Genomic DNA, 19733 nt, shown 5'->3' with positions numbered 1-19733 from the left:
GATGCACAGTGACAGCTGTGTGTACCATCTACATGATGCACTGCAGCAACTCACCAAGACTCCTTTGACAGCACCTTCCAAACCCATGGGCCGAGATTCTCCGAAAATGGGGCTATGTCCCCACGCCCCCTCAAAACGTGCGCAAATCACTCCAGACTTTTTTCAAAAAGTCCAGAGTGATTCTCCGGTGTTAAGTGGGCTAGCAGGGCCCCGGCGTGGGTCCCGCAGCTCCTGCTGCCAATATGGGGTCCTGCACTTCCGGCTGTGGGTCCGCACAGGTGAGCGATGGCCGTTTTCACGCCGACCCCCGCGCAACATGGCGGAGCCACACAGCGGGCCGGGGCGGAACCCCCCCCCCCCCCCCCCCCCGGTATCGCGCGCACCTGCCCGCTGATCGGTAGCCCCCGATCGCAGTCCTGGCCATCGTGGAGGCCCCCTCCTGGAGTCTGATCCCCTCGTCCCCCCAACAGGACGGCCCTGCAGCCACAACGCCGAGCTCCCGCTGGGTGAAATCATACGGGAACCACGCCTGTGGAACTCGGCAGGAACTCGGCGGATCAACCACGGAGATCAACCATTCTCCAGTCGCCGGAGAAGCGCGTCCCATTCTCCACCCCCGCGCCGAGCGCGATTGCTGTGCAGGGGCTCGGAGAATCCCGGCCATGATCTTTACCAGCTAGAAGGCTAAGGATCAGGCACTGGGAACACCATCTCCTGCAGCTACACACATCTGGATTTGGAATTATATCGCCAATTCCTTTCTGTCCCTGTATCAAAATTCTGGAACTCTATCCCGAACTGTGGCTATGCCGGTATCTGCTTCTCAAGAAGGCAGCTCACCACCACATTCTCAAAGGCAATGAGGGATGGAGCTTGCTAGGGACACTCAAAATCCGTGAAAGATTAAAAAGAGACACAGTAGTAACTAACTGCATTTTTATCCCTGCAGAGGAGACAGTGCCGGTCAACGTTGGATGAAGCGTCACTTAACCACTGGTGGTGTTGAAGCGATCGGTGATGAAGTTATCTACATACCTCATCCCCTCTCATCCATTTCTCCCTCATTCCTCTGACTCACAAGCGGCAGACGGCGGAAACATGCACCTCTTACTTTCTCCTCTCACTGCATTTTCACAAACTGGAAGCCGCCCAGTCAGTGGAGGAACCTGAAGATCAATCTCAATCGCACAGTTACAGCCACCAACCAAGACAATGATGTACTTTAGAGGATTGATTGAAATGTTACACACAAGTGCACAGGATCCAAGGCAGAGGGGAAGTGCAGGTGCCAGGTTGAGGTCATACACTGGTATCGCTGCAGAACACTCGGATAAGGATTTTGATGGGCAAAAGGAAAAAGCTGATCAGTGCACAAACCCAAATGCTTAGTAAACTGGAAAACCTACCAGAAAATCAGCTCTCAATGACAAATAGCATGGAGGAATCCAGCACCAATATGGTTCAGGCCTTTATGCAGAACCTGGAGCTGCTCCTTTCCAAAATGGCCACCTCCATGAGAATACTTGAGGAATCAGCCACGATGCAGCATCTGATGGTCAATGTCACAACTTCCAATGGAAACTAATCAGCTTCCCTCAAATGTCTGAGTGTTTCTGGAAGCTCAGACAGCTGTCATCATGCCTCCGTGTACCAGTGTTCAAAGGTGTTCAAAAGGCATCATAACGTTCCTGCAATCTGTCCTCCAACAGATTAATAGGATTGTTAAAATGCGGTCCTGGGAAATTGGCAGTGGTTTTCATGAAGTGTCATATGGAAAAACAGAAAGGCACTGGCAGGGAGGAAGCAGTGTGCTGGAGGGCAAGGAGGGGTTAGGGTGCAGGGGTGGGGTCAAACTGTTATTGGGGAGGGGGCAGTCACATGCCAGGGAAAGTCAAATTGAAGGGAATGGGCATTCTAATCACAGGCAGGTTTTCTTTCAGGGACAAGGGTGGGGATTGGGGAAACACTCTTGTTCTATTTGGCCCACAAGCAGTGCAGGGAAAGTACTTACCTGTTTCAGCCAACCATTCCCATGTCTCTTTAGCTGTTGGCTTTCCTTTATATAATCATCCATTTACGGGATGTGGTCATCGTTGGCTTGGCCAGCATTTATTGCCCATCCCTCGTTGCCCTTCAGAAGGTGGTGGTGAGCTGCCTTCTTGAACCGCTGCAGTCCTTGAGGTATAAGTACTGTGCTGTTAGAGAGGGAGTTCCAGGATTTTGTCCCAGCCACAGCGAAGGAACAGCGATGTATTTCCAAGTGAGGGTACTGAGTGACTTGGAGGGGAACCTCCAGGTGATGGGGTTCCCAGGTATCTGCTGCCCTCTGTTTCTAGATGGTAGTGGGAGTAGGTTTGGAAGGTGCTGCCTAAGCAACCTTGGTGAGTTCCTGCAGTGTATCTTGTAGATGGTACACGTGGCTGCCACTGATCGTCGGTGGTGGAGGGTCTGAGTGTTTGTGGAGGCGATGCCAACCAAGCGGGCTGCTTTGCCCTGGATTGTGTCAAGCTTTTTAAAAAAAAATTATTTTATTCCAAACTCAAACCAATCATAGTTAAAGAGAATATCCACACATACCATTAATATATAGTTTGTACAAATATTTTCCCTTTTATACCCGCCCCAATGAAAAACAATTCCTTAAACATGGATAAGAGCGGCTATCATCTTGTTCAGAACCCTTAATCTGACCCCCGTGGGGCAAACGTAATCTTCTCCAGGCTCAGAAATTCCTGTACATCCCCCAACCATGCTGCCAGCCCTGACTGCGCTGCCGATCACCAATTCAGCAGTATCCTCCCCAGGACAATCAAGGAGGTGAAAGTCACCACATCGACAACCCCCCCCCCCCCCCCCCCCTGAAATGGGCCAGTATGAACCATATTCCAGTGGGTCCCTGTGTTTCTTTGGAATCAACGAAATAGAGGCCTCTGCCAAAGTGGCTGCCAGCTCTCCCTCTCAAGTGCCTCATTCACATACTCAGGAGATACAGGGCCAATTCCCCCAAAAACGGTTCATAAAATTTGGCCGGGAAGCCTTCCGGCCCTGGCACCTTCCATGACTACATCGACTCCACCCCCTCAATTATCTCCTTAGTGGCTCCTCCAACGCCTGCTGGCTGTCCTTTCCTGTGAACAGTAACCTGTCCAAGAAACCCCCACATCCAGCTCCTCCACCCGATACAACCCTCTGTAAAAGTCCTCAAAGACTTCTTTGATCTTTTTCGGCTCTGTCTCAAACCCCCCCCACCCCCCCCCCCCCCCCCCCCCCCCCCCACCCCCAACCCTCACCTGAACAACTTCCCGTGCCAACGCTTGCCTCCTCAGCTGGTGTGCCAGCAGCCAAATTGCCTTCTCACCATATATCGTACTGAGACCCCCTGGGTCACTGCCCCACCCCCCTGGGTCTTGCACCTCTCTCAACACTGCAAAGTATCTGATCTTTGACCTGCAAGTGCGTTTCCTGCAGAAAAATGGCATCTGCCATTAAACTCTTTAGGTGCACAAACAGCCTTAACCTTTTAACCGGCTCGTTCAAACCCCGGACATTCCAGGTTGTAATCCTAACCAGGGGCTTTCAACCTTTTCCTCTATTAAGATTCCACATCGTCTCCAACTTCCCTAGACCACCCAATTCTAATTCCCCAACCGACTCGAGTCAACACAAAATGGCTCCCACCTCCAGCTTCTCCCAATTCCAACTTATTAAACAACTGATTACTAACCCAACTCCCGCTCAATCCCCACCCCTCCCTCTCCCTTCCCCCTCTCCCACCTCCCTTTCTCTCTGGGTATCTATTGCAGCCCCCTCACCCACTCTGCTTTCATTTGCCAGCATATCATGGTAGCATGGCGACTCCTACTGGGGGCCCAAACACAGAGCCTGATGCGACCATCAATTCAATCGAGACAGTGCCTGCCTGCGACTGCTCTGCTATGAGAGCCGCCTACAGGGCAGCTGCTCTTTATACCTCCCCTCAAGGGGGCGGAGCCAGGGGCAGAGCCCACAAGGGCACCGACATGATACAATAAGTGTAGTACAGTACAATGGTCCATAGGTGGAGCTCACATGGGCAACAACGTGATACAATATAGTGTAGTGGTGAATGGTTACTGTAATACGTTCACCACATTCACCCCCTGTTTAAAAAATTGAAGTCCGGCGGCGGTGAAGGGCTCACAGGTTTAGTCTGTCCGGCGCCCTGATCGTGCGCTGCGATCGCCAGAGCTCTGGTGTTGCAGCGGGCACGGGTGTCGAACTTGTCGTTATCGGCATGGGTGGTGAATTCGTTGACACGGGCACAGGTATGGACTCCGGGAGCGTGCCTTCAGGAGCTTCATTCCTGTAGGTCGGCGAAGGGGGAGGGAGTATAGGAGGGGATGTGGTGGCCATGTAGGGGTGGGGGAGCTGTTCGGTGTAGGTGGTGTAGGTTGGTGGGGGTAGGTCGGGGTGATGGCCGGGGATCCTGCGGATGCCAGGTCCCAGAGGGAGACCATATCCTGTCAGCCGTCGGGGTACTCTACGTATGCGTACTGGGGGTTGGTGTGAAGGAGCTGGACCCTCTCGACCAGGGGGTCGGACCTATGGCTCCTTACATGTTTGCGGAGTAGTACGGGCCCCGGTGTCTTCAGCCAGGATGGAAGCGAGACCCCGGAGGTGGATTTCCTGGGGAAAACAAATAGGCGGTCATGAGGGGTCTCGTTCGTGGCTGTGCAAAGGAATGACCTAATGGAGTGGAGCATGTCGGGGAGGACCTCCTGCCAGTGGGAAGCTGGGAGGTTCCTAGACCGTAGGGCCAGAAGGATGGCCTTCCATACCGTCGCGTTCTCCCTCTCCACCTGAACGTTTCCCAGGGGGTTGTAACAGGTAGTCCTGCTCGAGGCGATGCCCTTACCGAGCAGGTACTGACACAGATCGTCGCTCATAAACGAGGAGCCCCGGTCACTGTGGATGTAAGTGGGGAAACCGAACAAGGGGAAGATACTATGTAGGGTCTTAATGACGGTGGCCGCGGTCATATCGGATCAGGGGATTGCAAAGGGGAAGCGGGAGAACTCGTCAACGACGTTGAGGAATTACCTGCTGCGGTTGGTAGAGGGGAGGGGCCCTTTGAAGTCGATACTGAGGCGCTCAAAGGGCCGGGATGCCTTCACCAGGTGTGCCTTATCCGGTCGATAGAAGTGCGGCTTACACTCCGCCCAGATTTGGCAGTCCCTGGTCATGGCCCTGACCCCTTCGGTGGAGTAGGGCAGGTTGGGGGCCTTGATGTAGTGGAGAAGCCGGGTGACCCCCGGGTGGCAGAGGTCATCGTGGATGGCCTGGAGTCGGTCATCTTGCGCGCTGGCGCACGTGCCGCGGGACAGGGCATCTGGGGGTTCGTTGAGCTTCCCAGGACGATACACTATATCGGAATTATAGGTGGAGAATTCGATCCTCCACCTCAAGATCTTATCGTTCTTGATCTTGCCCTGCTGTGTGTTGTCGAACATGAAGACTACCGATCGTTGGTCGGTGACGAGAGTAAACCTCCTACCAGAGAGGTAGTGCCTCCAGTGCAGTACAGCTTCCACGATGGCTTGGGCTTCTTTTTCGACTGAACAGTGTCGGATTTCGGAGGTGGTGAGGGTACGGGAGAAAAATGCCCACTGGCCTGCCTGCCTGATTGAGGGTGGCGGCGAGAACGACCTCTGACGCGTCGCTCTCCATCTGGAAGGGGATGGACTCATCCACTGCGTGCATCGCGGCTTTGGCAATATCTGCCTTGATGCAGTTGAAGGCCTGGCGGGCCTCAGCCGCCAGTGGGAAGGTGGTGGCTTTGATCAGTGGCCGGGCTTTGTCCGCATAGTTGGGGACCCACTGGGCATAATATGAAAAGAACCCGAGGCACCTTTTCAGGGCCTTGGGGCAGTGGGGGAGGGGGAGTTGCAAGTGGGGGCGCATACAGTCGGGGTCGGGCCCTGGAACTCCGTTTTCCACGACATAGCCGAGGATGGCTAGTCTGATTGTGCGGAAAATGCATTTCTACTTGTTATAAGTGAGGTTGAGGGCTTTGGCGGTTTGGAGAAACTTCTGGAGGTTGCCGTCGTGGTCCTGCTGGTTGTGGCCGCAGATGGTGATGTTGTCCAGGTACGGAAACGTGGCCCTCAGCCCGTACTGGTCCACCATTCGGTCCATCTTTCTTTGGAAGACCGAGACCCCGTTGGTAACGCCGAATGGGACCTCGGAAGTGGAAGAGGCGGCCGCCTGCCTCAAAGGCCATGTAGCAGCGGTCCTCCAGGTGGATTGGGAGCTGGTGGTATGCGGACTTCAGATCCACCGTGGAGAACACTCGGTAGTGTGCGATCTGATTAACTATATCCGCTATCCGGGGAAGGGGGTACGCATCGAGGTGCGTGTACCAGTTTATGGTTTGGCTGTAATCTACAACCATCCGGTTCTTCTTCCCAGTCCTGACGACCACCACCTGAGCTCTCCAGGGGCTATTACTGGCGTCGATGATTCCTTCCCGCAAGAGTCGCTGGACCTCGGACCTGATAAAAGTCCTGCCTGGATACTGTACCGCCTGCTCCTGGTGGCGACGGGTTTACAGTCGGTGGTGGGATTCGCGAATAGTGGGGGAGGGTTGAGCTTCAGGGTCGCGAGAGGGGGTGAGAGGGGGTAGGGGCCCGCCGAACTTCAGGGTCAGGCTCCTGAGGTTGCACTGGAAGTCCAGTCCCAACAGGAGAGGAGTGCAGAGATCGGGGAGTACATATAGCTTAAAGTTTGCATATTCGACGCCCTGTATTGTGAGGTTTGCAACAGTGTACCCCCAGATCTGCACTGTGTGTGATCCGGAAGCGAGGGAGATTGTTTGAAGTGCGGGGAGATTTGGAACGAACAGAGCCTTACCGTGTCTGGGTGAATGAAGCTCTCCATGCTCCCGGAATCGAATAGGCAAGGCTTTTCATGTCCATTGACCCGGACGATCTTCATGAAGTTTTGGAGGTGCTTCGGGCGTGACTGGTTGAAGTTGACCGCGCCACGTTGCGGGTAGCCGGCGTGGCCAGAGGTGGTGGGGTGGTCCCAAGGTGGCTGGCCCCATCGGTCGCACGTGTCAGGCGGTGTTGCAGATGGCAGCCAAGATGGCGGCCCCCGTTGGTCGCACGTGTCGGGCGGCGAGGAAGATGGCGTCCAAAATAGCGGCCCCCATGAGTCGCACAGGGCTGGCTGCGTGGGAGACGGTGGCCAAGATGGCAGCCCCTGTGAATTGCACGTGTTGTGCGGAGTTGAAGATGGCTTCCCCCATGGACAGCACGAGGCAGATGTCGCATCCAGAGGGGCCGGAGCCGGCAGACACGCAGCTACACTGTGAGGTCTGCGGGCCTGTGAGTCCGAGAGTCGGGCCTGCGATTTGGAGGACTTGGACCTGGCCAAGCAAACTTTGGCAAAGTTTCCTTTCTTGCCGCAGTCGCTGCAGTTTGCGTTGCGAGCCGGGCAGCGATGCCTGGGGTGCTGGTGCTGGCCCAAGAACTAGCAGGGTAGCCCCCTGGGTTGGGCGGGCAGCCACACGGCACAGGCCTGGGGTACTCTCTGGTCGGGGGTCCACGAGGGGATCACGTGATCGGAGTGGAAAGCGTTGAGGCTTTGGAACGCTACTTCTAGGGAGGTGGCTAGTTTTACCGTCTCTTCTAGGTCGAGGGTGCCTTTCTCGAGCAGGCGCTGTCTGGCGTAGTTGGACCGGACTCCAGCCACGTAGGCCTCCCGGACAGCGAGTTCCATATGTTGAGAAGCCGTGACGGCCTGGTATTTGCAGCTTCGCGCGAGGACTTTGAGGTCACGTAGGTACTCCTCCAGCGATTCCCCGGGGTGTTGGCGGCGAGTGGTGAGGAGATGCTGCGCATACACTTCATTCACCAGCCTTACGTTTGGCACTTCAGCATCGCGAGGGTGTCTGCGTATGTGGTCGCTTCCTCGAGCTGTACGGAGATTCGATGGCTCACCCGGGCATGGAGGAGGCTCAGCTTCTGATCGTTGGTGACGGAGGGCGAGGAGGAGGCGGTGAGGTAGGCCTCAAAACATCGGAGCCAGTGTGAAAAAATCCCTTTGGCTGCCGCAGCCTGTGAGTCGAGTTCCAGTCAGTCAGGTTTGAGGGCCGATTCCATTGTGGTGTTGTCGTTGATTAAATTGATGCGACCATCAATTCACACGAGACAGAGTTGAAGTGAACAGAGGCTTTAATCGACTAGAACAGTGCCTGCCTGCGACTGCTCTGCTATGAGAGCCGCCTACAGGGCAGCTGCTCTTATACCTCCCCTCAAGGGGGCGGAGCCAGGGATGGAGCCCACAAGGGCACCAACATGATACGATTGGTGTAGTACAGTACAATGGTCCATAGATGGAGCCCACATGGGCAACAGCGTGATTCAATGTAATACAGTGGTGAATGGTTACTACAATACGTTCACCACAGAGCCTCACCTCCACCATTCCTTCTACTCCACCCACTCCCCTCATCCACCCATCTCGGTCCCCGCGCCCTCGCCTTACAGACAAAAAGTCCCACCATCCCCCAATCTTCAGAAAACTCCCCCCTCCCTTTCCCTCACTAGGTACCGCACGGGCAGGGGAACCCCACCATCCCAACTACAGCAAGACACACAACATCACACTTATGAGAAAAGTCAATAACATATTAATAGTGTAATTTAACAAAACCCTAACAAACCACAAAAGGATACATCCCTAACCCTCCCCCAGCCTATGGTCCCGGAAAAAGTCATTTGCCTCTTCTGATGTATGAAAATAATGCTCCTTCCCCTGGAGGGTCACCCACAGCTCAGCGGGGTACAACACCCTAAACTGAACTTTGTCTTGGCTCTGTTGGAACCTACCCACCTCTTGGCCAGTTCAGCCCTAATGTCCTGGTATACCAGGACCCGATTCTCCTCCCAGCTTGTCTCGAGTCGCCTCGGCCCACCTCAGGAACTTCTCCTTATCCAAGAATTTGTGCATTTGCACAATCACAGCCTGGGTCGGCTACCCCGCCCTCGGCTTCTGTCTCAAGGACCAGTGGGCCTGATCCATTTCAGGGGCCCTCTTGAAGACCTTCTCGTCTACCAGCTTCCTGCACATCTTTGGCACATTGCTGGTGGCACTCGGTGGCACTCGGTCCTCCCACTCTCTCCGGCAGCCCCACAATACACAGGGTCTGCCGCCTTGACCGATTTTCCTGGTCGTTGAACCTCGCCCGCAGCACCTTGGACATCTCCCCCTTAATTGCCATCTCAGTCTCAGAAACGGCCCTAGGGTTGCTGGCGCCCCGGACAAGCTGAACTTCGGCGCCCTTTAGGGGTGGGGGGCTCCGTTCACCGGGGGGGGGGGGGGGGGGGGCGCCGGAGTGACCTGGTACATGATCGGGACCCACCGATCGGCGGGCCGGTCTCTCTGTCGGCAGGCCTCCTTTCTTCCACCGGCAAGCCTGGATCCATCCGCCATGTTTGTGCGGGGCGGCCTGGGGGAGGGCGGCCACCGCGCATGCGCTGGTTGCCACTGGCCCAACTGCGCATGCGCGGGACCCGAGTCTTTTACGCCGTGTCCCTGACGCCGGTCACGCACTCCTTGATGGCGCCCCCTAGCACATGGCGCCCCGGGCGACTGCCCGAGTTGCCAGTACCTTGAGCCGGCCCTGCTCAGCCTCCAACGGGATCATTCAGTCACACTGATCCGATGCTGTCCTCTCCGGCTCCTTGATCATCACCCCCTGCGCCTCCAACCGCTTCTCCACTTGCTCCAGGGGCCCGAGAAGAGAGCCATTGCTCCCTCAAACATCACTGACCATTCCGCCTACATCTCCAAAATGCCCCTTGATGAAACTCTTAAGCTGCTCCATCTGCTAATTGGTTGTTACTAAGCATTACTAAGCATTTGACCCATTCCCCTCCGCCATCTTTCCCACTGCTGCTGTGCCACGTGGGTCTTCAAACTCCTGAGCAAGGGCTCTTACCGACTAAATCGGGTCTGGTAGCCCATCCTCATCCCACACTTGGGGAGAATCTACCCACCCTCTTCTCTTCCCCTCACGCTTTGTCACCAAAAATCACCCATCAAATAGGCCGAAAGTTCCAAAACCTCCACGCAGGAGCCACCCTGTGTGTGACCGATCACAGCATGGCCGCCATCGGAAGTGGTGTTGAGCCTCTTAAGTGGTATTGGAACTGAAGCCATCCAGGCAAGCGGAGAGTAATCCATTACACTCCTGACCTGTACCTTGTAGACGGTGGACAGGCTTTGGGGGTTGGGAGGTGAGTTACTCGCTGTAGGATTCTTCACCTTTGACCTGTTCTGACCTCAGTATTAATATGGCTAGTCCAGTTCAGTTTCTGATCAATGGTAACCCCCTGCATGTTGATTGTGGGGTTTCAGCGATGGTAATGCCATTGAATGTCAAGGGGCGATGGTTAGATCCTCTCTTGTTGAAGGTGGCCATTGCCTGGCACTTGTTTCTTTTAATAAATTTAGAGTACCCAATTCATTTTTCCAATTAAGGAGCAATTTAGCGTGGTCAATCCACCTACCCCGCACATCTTTGGGTTGTGGGGGCAAAACCCACGCAAAGACGGGGAGAATGTGCAAATTCCACACAGACAGTGACCCGGGGCCTGGATTAAACCTGGGACCTCGGCACCGTGAGCCAACAGGCCCGGTACTTGTGTGGCACGAATGTAACTGAAGACCTTCTCGTCTACCAGCTTCCTGAACATCTTCAACACATAGATGGTGGCACTCGATCCTCCACTCCCTCCGGCAGCTCCACAATACGCAGGGTCTGCATAACAGAAACCTGGAACTGAGATAAAGTGTTAGGCATGCAGCCTCACTTTGATATCTCCTGAGAACCGATTAATTATTTCCATACTGTTGTGATGCAATCTCAGCTGTCTGTATACACAGGAAAAGATTACGGGAAAAGTAGTCCACATTCTGGAAAATCTGGCTAATAACAGGTTACATACAACTATCTGGAAAATGATGCATTTAACAGGAATTGAGTTGCACAACAGGCAAGCCGTATAATTTGTTCTTTAAAAAAAACCAACATCAAAGTTCATGAGATTTATTCTGGAGGAGGAGCTGCAATTGTGTAAAAGCAGTTATTATTACCACAGTGTTGTATCTGGAGCTAGCCCTGACTTCTATTGTGAAATGAGTCACGTTAGTTTTTTAAAAATATTTTGTGGGAGGTGAGTGCTGCTGAAAAGGCCAATGTTCCTTGTTCAATCTGATTGCCCTTGCGAAGACTGTGGTGAGTAACCTTCCTGACCATCTCCAGTCCATGTGGTGTAGGGACACCCACAGTGCTGTTAGGATGAGGGGAGGAACAGAGGTTTTCACCTGGCGACAGTGAAGGAACAGGGATATATTTGCACACCAGGATATCTTGTGGCTTGGAGGGGACTTTTAGGTGGTGGTGTTCCCATGATCCAGCTGTCCTTGCCCTGTCAGCTGGTAGAGGTCACAGGTTACGATGGTGCTGTCAAAGAAGGCTTGGTGAGTTGCTTAGTGCATCTTGGGATACGGGGTTTGGGTAGATACATGGGCTTGAGTAGGGTGCTCTTTGTAAGGGCCGGTGCAGACTCGATGGGCCAAATGGCCTCCTTCTGCACTGTAAATTCTATGATCTATGATCTATGGCGTGAATGTTACTTGCCATTCATCAGCCTAAGTCTGAAATTTGTCCAAATCTTGCAGTGTATAGGCACCGGCCACTTCAGTATCTGAGGGGTTATGAATGGTACTGAAAACTGTGCAATCATCAGTGAACACCCCTGTTGTGTTATGCTGCTTCGTGTAGCATAAGCTGCTTCCTTGATCTATGCTTTGACAAAGGAAGCTCCAGATTATGAAATAAATTCAACGTGTTTATTGAACTATTAACACAGTTCTTAAATGAGTTCGACTCTCTGCTAATCTAACTGTAGTAACTCAGTCTATCTTTACCAGCCTGCTCTAAGCCACGTGCTGGATGTGATGCTGCTGATCAATCATGATGTACTCTCGAGATGTCTGTCTGTGGAAAGAGGCAGAGAATGTGTGTCCTGTCCTTTTTTTGGGTTGTGAAGTGCCCCCTTGTGGTAATGCCACCTCTGGGTGCCCTGATTACCCATTGGTTGTGTCCTGTTGTAATGACCCATTGGCTGTATGTCTGCATGTCATGACATCTCTGGTGCTCCCTCTAGTGGTTACTTGGTTGTAGTGTACTTACATTAACCCCTTGTGTGTATATAGTGATGCATATCACCACAACCCCCACTTCTGATATTACAATGGAGGAAGGTCATTGATAAAGGTGACTGGGCCCAGGTCTTGCTATATGCTGGTATGTCTCTAACCAGGGGAGAGTTTTACTCCTGATTCTCACTGACTTCATTTTTCTAGCACATGGTGATGGGACAAAGTTGAATTCCAGAGGTGAAGTGAAAGTAAATGTACTTGACATCAAGGCATGCCAGGAACAGCACCAGACATACCTAAAAATAATACCCCAACCCGGAGAAGCTACAGCACCGGACTACATGCATGCTAAATAGTAAAAACAGCATGTGATGGAGAGAGTAAAGCGATTCCAAAACCAATGGAACAGATCAAATCTTTCAGTCCTGTTAAATCCAGTTGTAAATGGCAGTGGATGATTAAATAACAAATTCAGCTCACCTTTCCATGTCTGGACCAACGTTGAACTGAGGTGGAGCTGAGTACCCCTGATGGAACACAAACTGTGGATCATGGGTCAGGTTATTTATTGCTGAGTAAGTGCCGCTCCATAGCACTTTTGTCACTTTGTTGGTGATCGAGTAGACTGATCGAGTGGTAACTGTCGAATTGGATTTGTCCTGTTTTTTGTGGACAGAATGTACCTGGGCAATTTTTCACATCGCTGGTAGATGTCAGTATTGTAGCTGTACTGGAACAGCTTGGCTAGGTTGTGGCAAGTTCTGAAGCACAGTTCTCCAGTAGTATAGCTGTGATCCTGACAAACTTGGCTCTGCAGTCATTGGGGATGGGGTTCTTTGTGAAGCCTCCTCCCCTGGTTAGTTATTTAATTGTCCACCACCATTCACAACTGGATGTGTCAGGACTGCAGAACTTAGATTTGATCCACTGATTGTGGGATCACTTCACTCTGCTTCCACTGTTTGACATGTAAGTAGACCTGTGTTGTAGCTTCACCATATTAACACTTCTGGTGCTGTGTATTCCAGATCACAACTCGCTATGTAACACCAGTTTTTCACTGGTCACCTCTGGCTCTTTTGCCAATCACTCTAAAGCTGTGTCCTTGGTTGCGAACACTTCTTCCACTGGAAACAGTTTCTCCAGATTTTACTCAAGCAAAAACCCATTATGGTTTGAATGCCTCTACGAAATCTCTTAACCTGCTCATCCTTGTAATGATATATGTATAGGTACGCCAGTGACAGGTCAATTATTACATCTCAGTGTAATTCAAACACTAGAGGGCACCACCAGTTCTTAGTATAAATATCAAACCTCAGGGAATGCTGGGTATTTAGCAAAGGAGGGAGACTGAGAACAGCACGGGGACTAGTTTAGATTAGAGAGAGTTAACACGAGGATATCATTAGTGACTACTAGATTATAGATTATTGCTAGACAGATTCAACATTACTTTGTTACTAGTTGTAGCTCAGCAGCATGTGTGAACTTCATTTAATTAATCGTTATCCAATAAATTAGTTTTGATTCAATCTAATGATTGGTGGTTTCTTTGGCATCAACTCAACAGAACTTTCTGGATCAAAAGGCAAAGAACAACGACATATTACCTCCAAAGGTAATGTAACAATCCTGACTTGGAAATACCCTGTAATTCCTTTCCCAACAGCATCTTGGCCATGACTACACCACATGGACTGCAGCGATTGAAGAAAGTAGCTCATCACCTTCTTTGCAACTGGAACTAAGGATGGGCAACAACTGCTAGCCCAGCCAGCAAAGTTTACATCCCGTGAAATAATGGACTGGATTCCCCAATCCCCAATGCCGAAATCGAATTCGGTGACAGAGCGGAGAATCTCCGAAGACGGCGAAATCGGGGGCAGCGCCGCTTTTGCGATGCTCCGTCCCCTGAAACCGCACACTGTAACCGTGCTCTCCTAAAGTTGGCTGAGGCCCGCGCCCTGATGCTCCATCCCCAACCGTCCGAGTTCCTGGCAGCGTGGGACACATGTGGTCTCACACGTCAGGAACTCAGCGTGGCATTGCAGACTCAGTCCAGCACTGCCACAGTTGTGGAGGGCCAATCCGCGGGTAGGGGGGGCATTAGTCGGGGCTGGGGGCACTGTGGTGGAGCAGTCTGGGGCGCACGAGCCGGCCGAAGGGGGGGACTATTTCCTGGGCCGGGTCCATGGGCTGCATCCGCCATGAAGCACGGCGCGGCCGCTGCAGGTTGCCGCCATGCGCAGGCGTGGCCACAGACCCGCCAATTCTATGGGGCGTATCGCCAGCTAGAGCTGGGAGCTCTATACTGCCATCCTGCTAACCCCCAGCAACACGGGGGATCGGTGGCCTTTTTGCGGCAGTTGTCCTAGATTAACCGCCACCGTTTTCACGTCGGTGTGGGGACTTAGTCTCCCAAATCGGAGAATCCAGCCCAATGTTTTTAAAACCCTGCAGAGTTAGAAATTTGCTATTTGTTGGGAGGTAGGTATTAAATAAGAAAGTGAATTTCTAGGTTGCTCAATGGCATATTATTTTACTTTTAATTTGAACATATATAAAAACTTTTCTCTTTAATTTTGTCCAGTCTATGATGTAAAAATGACACCAATGCATTCTGGGGATTCAAAACTTTCTCATCCATATCCTGATAATTTAATATTTTCTTAATTCCGTGCCTACACCAGGATTTAAATGCTTAACTCCTGGGCTAAGTACAAGAAGGACATTTGTGTTTCTTCCCTTGTCCGAAGAGGTGGCACCTTGGCACAGTGGTTAGCACTGCTGCCTCACAACGCCAGGGACCCGGGTTAGATTGCGCCCTCGGGTGACTGTGTGGAGTTCTCTCTGTGTTGCCGCGGGTTTCCTCCGGGTGCTCCGGCTTCCTCCCACAATCCAAAGATGCGCAGGTTAGGTGGATTGGCCATGCTAAACTGCCCCTTAGTGTCCCAAAGTTTAGGTAGGGTTATGGGGATAGGTGCCTACCTTCTGCACTGTACGGATTCCACGATTCTCCTCCTACAAATCCATTAAAGCCTAATGAAAAGTGTGTGCTGAGCAATGTAATGAGAGCAAAAAATCACGACTGTGCAGTGGCTGAAGATTCGAACCAAAGGAGTCTGGAGTTTTATAAATTCAGCCGTAAACAGTGAAAGCAGTGCAAAAGTAATGCAAAAATAAGGTCAGAAGAAATTGGAGCAGAAGTAAGCCATTCAGACTCTTGAACCTGTTTCCCCAGCCAATCAGATCGTGGTTATACTGATGGACCTTAACTGCTTGTCTCCAATAACGCTTGACTCCCTTGTAGATCAAAAATCTGGATTACTCATTCAGTGAGTGGATATATTCAGTGGCCGAGCCACTCACTGCTCGCTGTGATGATATGCATAAAGCAATGCTGCACATAATGTTATCCACAACCTCTGACCGTTAGGTCGCAGTGTAAACCCACCACATGACCCTGTGGCTGGGAAATTGGTAGATGGGAGTAGGTCGCGTTGGAGGATTGACACATTTTGCAGTAGCTCTGTAATAGTTAATTAGTGTTAGTAGTTTATTATTTTATTTAACCTAGTTATCTTTATCATGCAGTTGTTTCATAATAAATTATTTCAACCAGATGTTCTGTAGTTCATTATTCACTTCAGCCAGTTTACAGAGCATTACACTCGCAGGGAAGAGAATTGCAAACACTAATGACCATCTGTGAGTAGAAACTCCTCCTCATCTCCATCTTAAATGGGAGACCCCTTATTTTGAAACTGGGCCCCCCAATTCCAGATTCCTCCACAGGGGGAAACAACCTCTCAGCATCTACCCTGTCAATCTCTCCCTCATAATTGTATGTATCAGGAAAATCATCTGTCGTATTTCTAAACTCCAATGAGTACAGGCGCAAACTTCTCAATTTTTCCTCATAAGACAACTCCTTCATCCCAGGAATCAGCCTCGTGAACCTTCCCTAAACTGCCTCCTTCGCAAGTATATCCCTCCTGATGTCAGGTGTGCTGTAGAAATGGGTTTACCAATTCCCTATACAGCAAGACTTTCCTATTTTTAGACTTCAGTCCCCTTCCAATAAAGGCCATGTTGGTCTTAATTACTTGAGGGACTTGCTTGCTGACTTGTGATTCATGAGCAAGAACACTCAGATCCCTCTGTACAGCAGCCTTTCTCTATTTAAATCATATATTGCTTTTCTATTCTACCTGGCAAAGTGGACAACTTCATATTTTCCCACATTAAACTCCAATAATGCAGAAACTGTTGCTGTGGAGAATCAGGCGATAGATTCTAACTGCTGCACTCGGCAGCAGGGCCGGCTCAAGGTACCGGCAACTTGGGCAGTCGCCCGGGGCGCCATGTGCTAGGGGGCGCCATGAAGGAGTGCGTGACCGGCGTCAGAGACCCGGCGCCGCCTAAAAGACTCGGGTCCCGCGCATGCGCAGTTGGGCCAATGCCAACCAGCGCATGCGCGGTGGCCGCCCTCTCCCAGGCCGCCCCGCACAAACATGGCGGATGTCCACATGGCCACAGGCATAGAAGCTACAATTTCAGAGGCTTGAATTCGTCCGTGCTCCTTTAGCGAAAAATATTAGACAGGTAATGTTAATATATATCCAGAGCATAGATACAGCAACTAAAATTCATGTACCACTACCAGACAGGTCGCAGCAGCTCAGGATCAATGTCAACCCGACCCGACCCCCCCCCCGACCCGGCCCCCCCCCCCCCCCCCCCCCCCCCCCGACCCCCCCTCCCCCCTGTCACATACATGGAGTGAAGAAGCCGGAAAAGGCATTGGTTTAAGAATACCTACATTCCATTAGGATTTCTAAAGTGGCCCACTTGTGATCTCAGTGCTCTCTCCAAAGAATGTTTAGGTGATGGAAGTCTGAACTGCAGTAATACCAGAGCTGGAGATTAGCTGCCAGGTTCTGATGTGTTGGGCAGGCTGGGTCTTTGTGGATTGCGTTTGATGCAGTGTAGCGAGAGACAGACTTCCAACACTTGACGAGATGCAACACGATTTTATTTAACAGCTAACTATTTACATATCCGACTGTGGGTTGACACTATGTTGACTTGACTGGAGACCGGATGCTAGCCTGACCAGACTTACTGACTACCACATGGTGTTTCCATTGACTATGTTCATGAGCTCTGACTGTCACAGAGGCTGGATCCCGAAAGAGCAGGAAAGCTGGTGCCCTCTGGCTTTATAGTGGTCGTGTCCCGTCTGGTGATTGGCTGCTGTGTTCTGTGTATTTACTGGTCATCCTGTGTGTCAATCACTGCCTGTCTGCACTCCATTATATGCATAGATGTATATTATGACAGGTTCCACAATGCACGTGTGCGGAATACCTGAGTGCAGCATGAAAGAATCAGCTCTGCGACTGTAGAGCAACAGTGTTGTATAATTTGGCATTTTCTGACTTTAGAGGAAGCAGGAGAAGAAAAGTGGAAGGAGCACAGCCCACAGTGATATCAGTAAAACTGAAAGACATGTCAATGTTAAACTTTAAAGCTCCGTTTGTAACAGCCTTTTATCCTTGTACAAAACTGGACAGCAGTAAGCACAGATTTAAAAACATCACTTACTGTTTGAGTACTGTTTGATGTCTCTGTCTCATTGCTCCCTCTCGATGGCAGCACCTGGAGAAGATGGATATAGTTACTGCTGAGGTAAATTTGGGGACATCATTGCTATAACTCGCATTGAAATCGAAACTTTAACAGGAGGAAGTATCTCAGAAAGCACTTCACAAATAGGAAGCAAAAACAGATATCCAGGAAGGGAAGAGTAGTGGGGAGAAACGAGGACATTTTGGACCTTTGCCAGCGTGTGGTTTTCTGTCAACTCCATTACCATCTCCCTGTCCTTTCTCATTTTTCAGTTTCTTTTTGATTAATATTTTAATCTCTGTGTCAGTCGTTACTTGTGGTCAAGCATTCCATGTGCAAAGATTCTTCTCCCACATCTTCAATTATCTCTGCTCTCTTACTCAATTATCAATCATTGGCCATGGGCATTTGAGGCTCTGGAATGTGTGCCACCATCAGGGCCGGATCAGGAATTCCCAGACATTCAGTTCTCCCACCTTATCAACATAGTGATTACTCAATAAACCCACATGTGCGTGATTAAGCATTGGCCATCAGCTGTGTGTGTGTGCTGCCTGTTGTGTTTTGCTTCTTCGTGTAGCATAAGCTGCTTCCTTGATGTACACTGACAAAAGAAGGTTCAGACTTGGAGATAGCTATAACACATTTATTAAACTGTTAACAAATCTCCTACTTGAGTTTGACTCTCCTGCTAATCTTACCATAGTAACTCAGTCTAACTAACCAGTCTACTCTAATCCATGCGGTGAGTGTGGTGCTTCTGATCTGCCCCTGACTCTCTGAGTGTCGCCTGTGGAAAGAGAAAGAGCATGTGTGCCCTGTCCTTTTATATGGGTAACCCCCTGGTAGTAGTGTCACCTCTGGGTGTCTTGACTTCCCATTGGCCATGTCCTATTCTGTGTGTTCATTAGCTGTATGTCTGTGTGTTATGATGTCTCTGGTGCTCCCTCTAGTGTTTACTTAGTCTTAGTGTATTTACATTAACCCCTTGTGTATTTACAGTGATGCATATCACCACACTGCCTGGCCATGCACCATCAAACTCCTACAGTACAGATGGAGGCCATTCAGCCCATTGAGTCTGTACCAACCCTCTGAAACAGACCCCTACAGAGGCCCACCCCCCACTCTATCCCTGTAACATAACCCCACCTAACCTACAAATCCCTGGACACTAAGGGGTAATTTAACATGGCCAATGCACCTAACCTCCGCATCTTTGGACGCTAAGCAGCATTTTAACATGGTCAATCCACCTAACCTGAGCATCTTTGGACACTAAGCAGCATTTTAACATGGCCAATGCACCTAACCTCCGCATCTTTGGACACTAAGCGGCATTTTAACATGGCCAATCCACTTAACCTGTGCATCTTTGGACTGTGGGAGGAAACCGGGGCACCCGGAGGAAACCCACGCACACACGGGGAGAATCTGCAAACACCGCACATAGAATCACCCAAGTTCGGAATCGAATCCGGGTCCCTAGTGCTGCGAAGCAGCAGTTCTAACCATTGTGCCACTGTGTCGCCAACCATGCAAGCCACTACTTGCAGCTCAATGATGGATCGCGGTCTCACACTACCTCTGGCCATCTAGGACTGTGACCTCTCTACAGTTGGAGGGTCTGGAGTGGTTGCACCTCAGCAACCCATTGTGCAGGTGAACTGACTGCAAAGTTAACTCGTAACCTCACGGCATGATAAAGATGTCAAGAGATATGTGTTTATGATACGTGAGTAACGACTGGGGGGACTAGAACATGACCTTCTCTGATCCATCTGCATTGAGGAGCGGTTTGAACAGCCAAATGGTGTTCTCATACTGATTCCCCCCTGTGGATCCACCTTTCTGATTCCTCCTGAAAGAGCTCTCTGCCAGGTCAACCC

General features: G+C 51.0%; 1 protein-coding gene across 2 annotated transcripts in view; it reads right to left on the bottom strand.

The window, feature by feature from the left end:
* The window catches only part of cfi (complement factor I), a 92309-nt gene that overhangs the window by 48125 nt on the left and 24451 nt on the right, over positions 1–19733 (bottom strand). For both annotated transcript variants that reach the window (XM_038792049.1, XM_038792050.1), the window contains one exon: positions 17821–17874. In XM_038792049.1, the coding sequence (XP_038647977.1) occupies positions 17821–17874 (54 nt within the window). The remainder of the gene's footprint in view (positions 1–17820; positions 17875–19733) is intronic.

Source organism: Scyliorhinus canicula, chromosome 3, assembly GCF_902713615.1.
Source record: "Scyliorhinus canicula chromosome 3, sScyCan1.1, whole genome shotgun sequence".
Lineage (NCBI taxonomy): Eukaryota > Metazoa > Chordata > Chondrichthyes > Carcharhiniformes > Scyliorhinidae > Scyliorhinus > Scyliorhinus canicula.
This window is presented reverse-complemented; position numbering and strand designations above follow the sequence as displayed.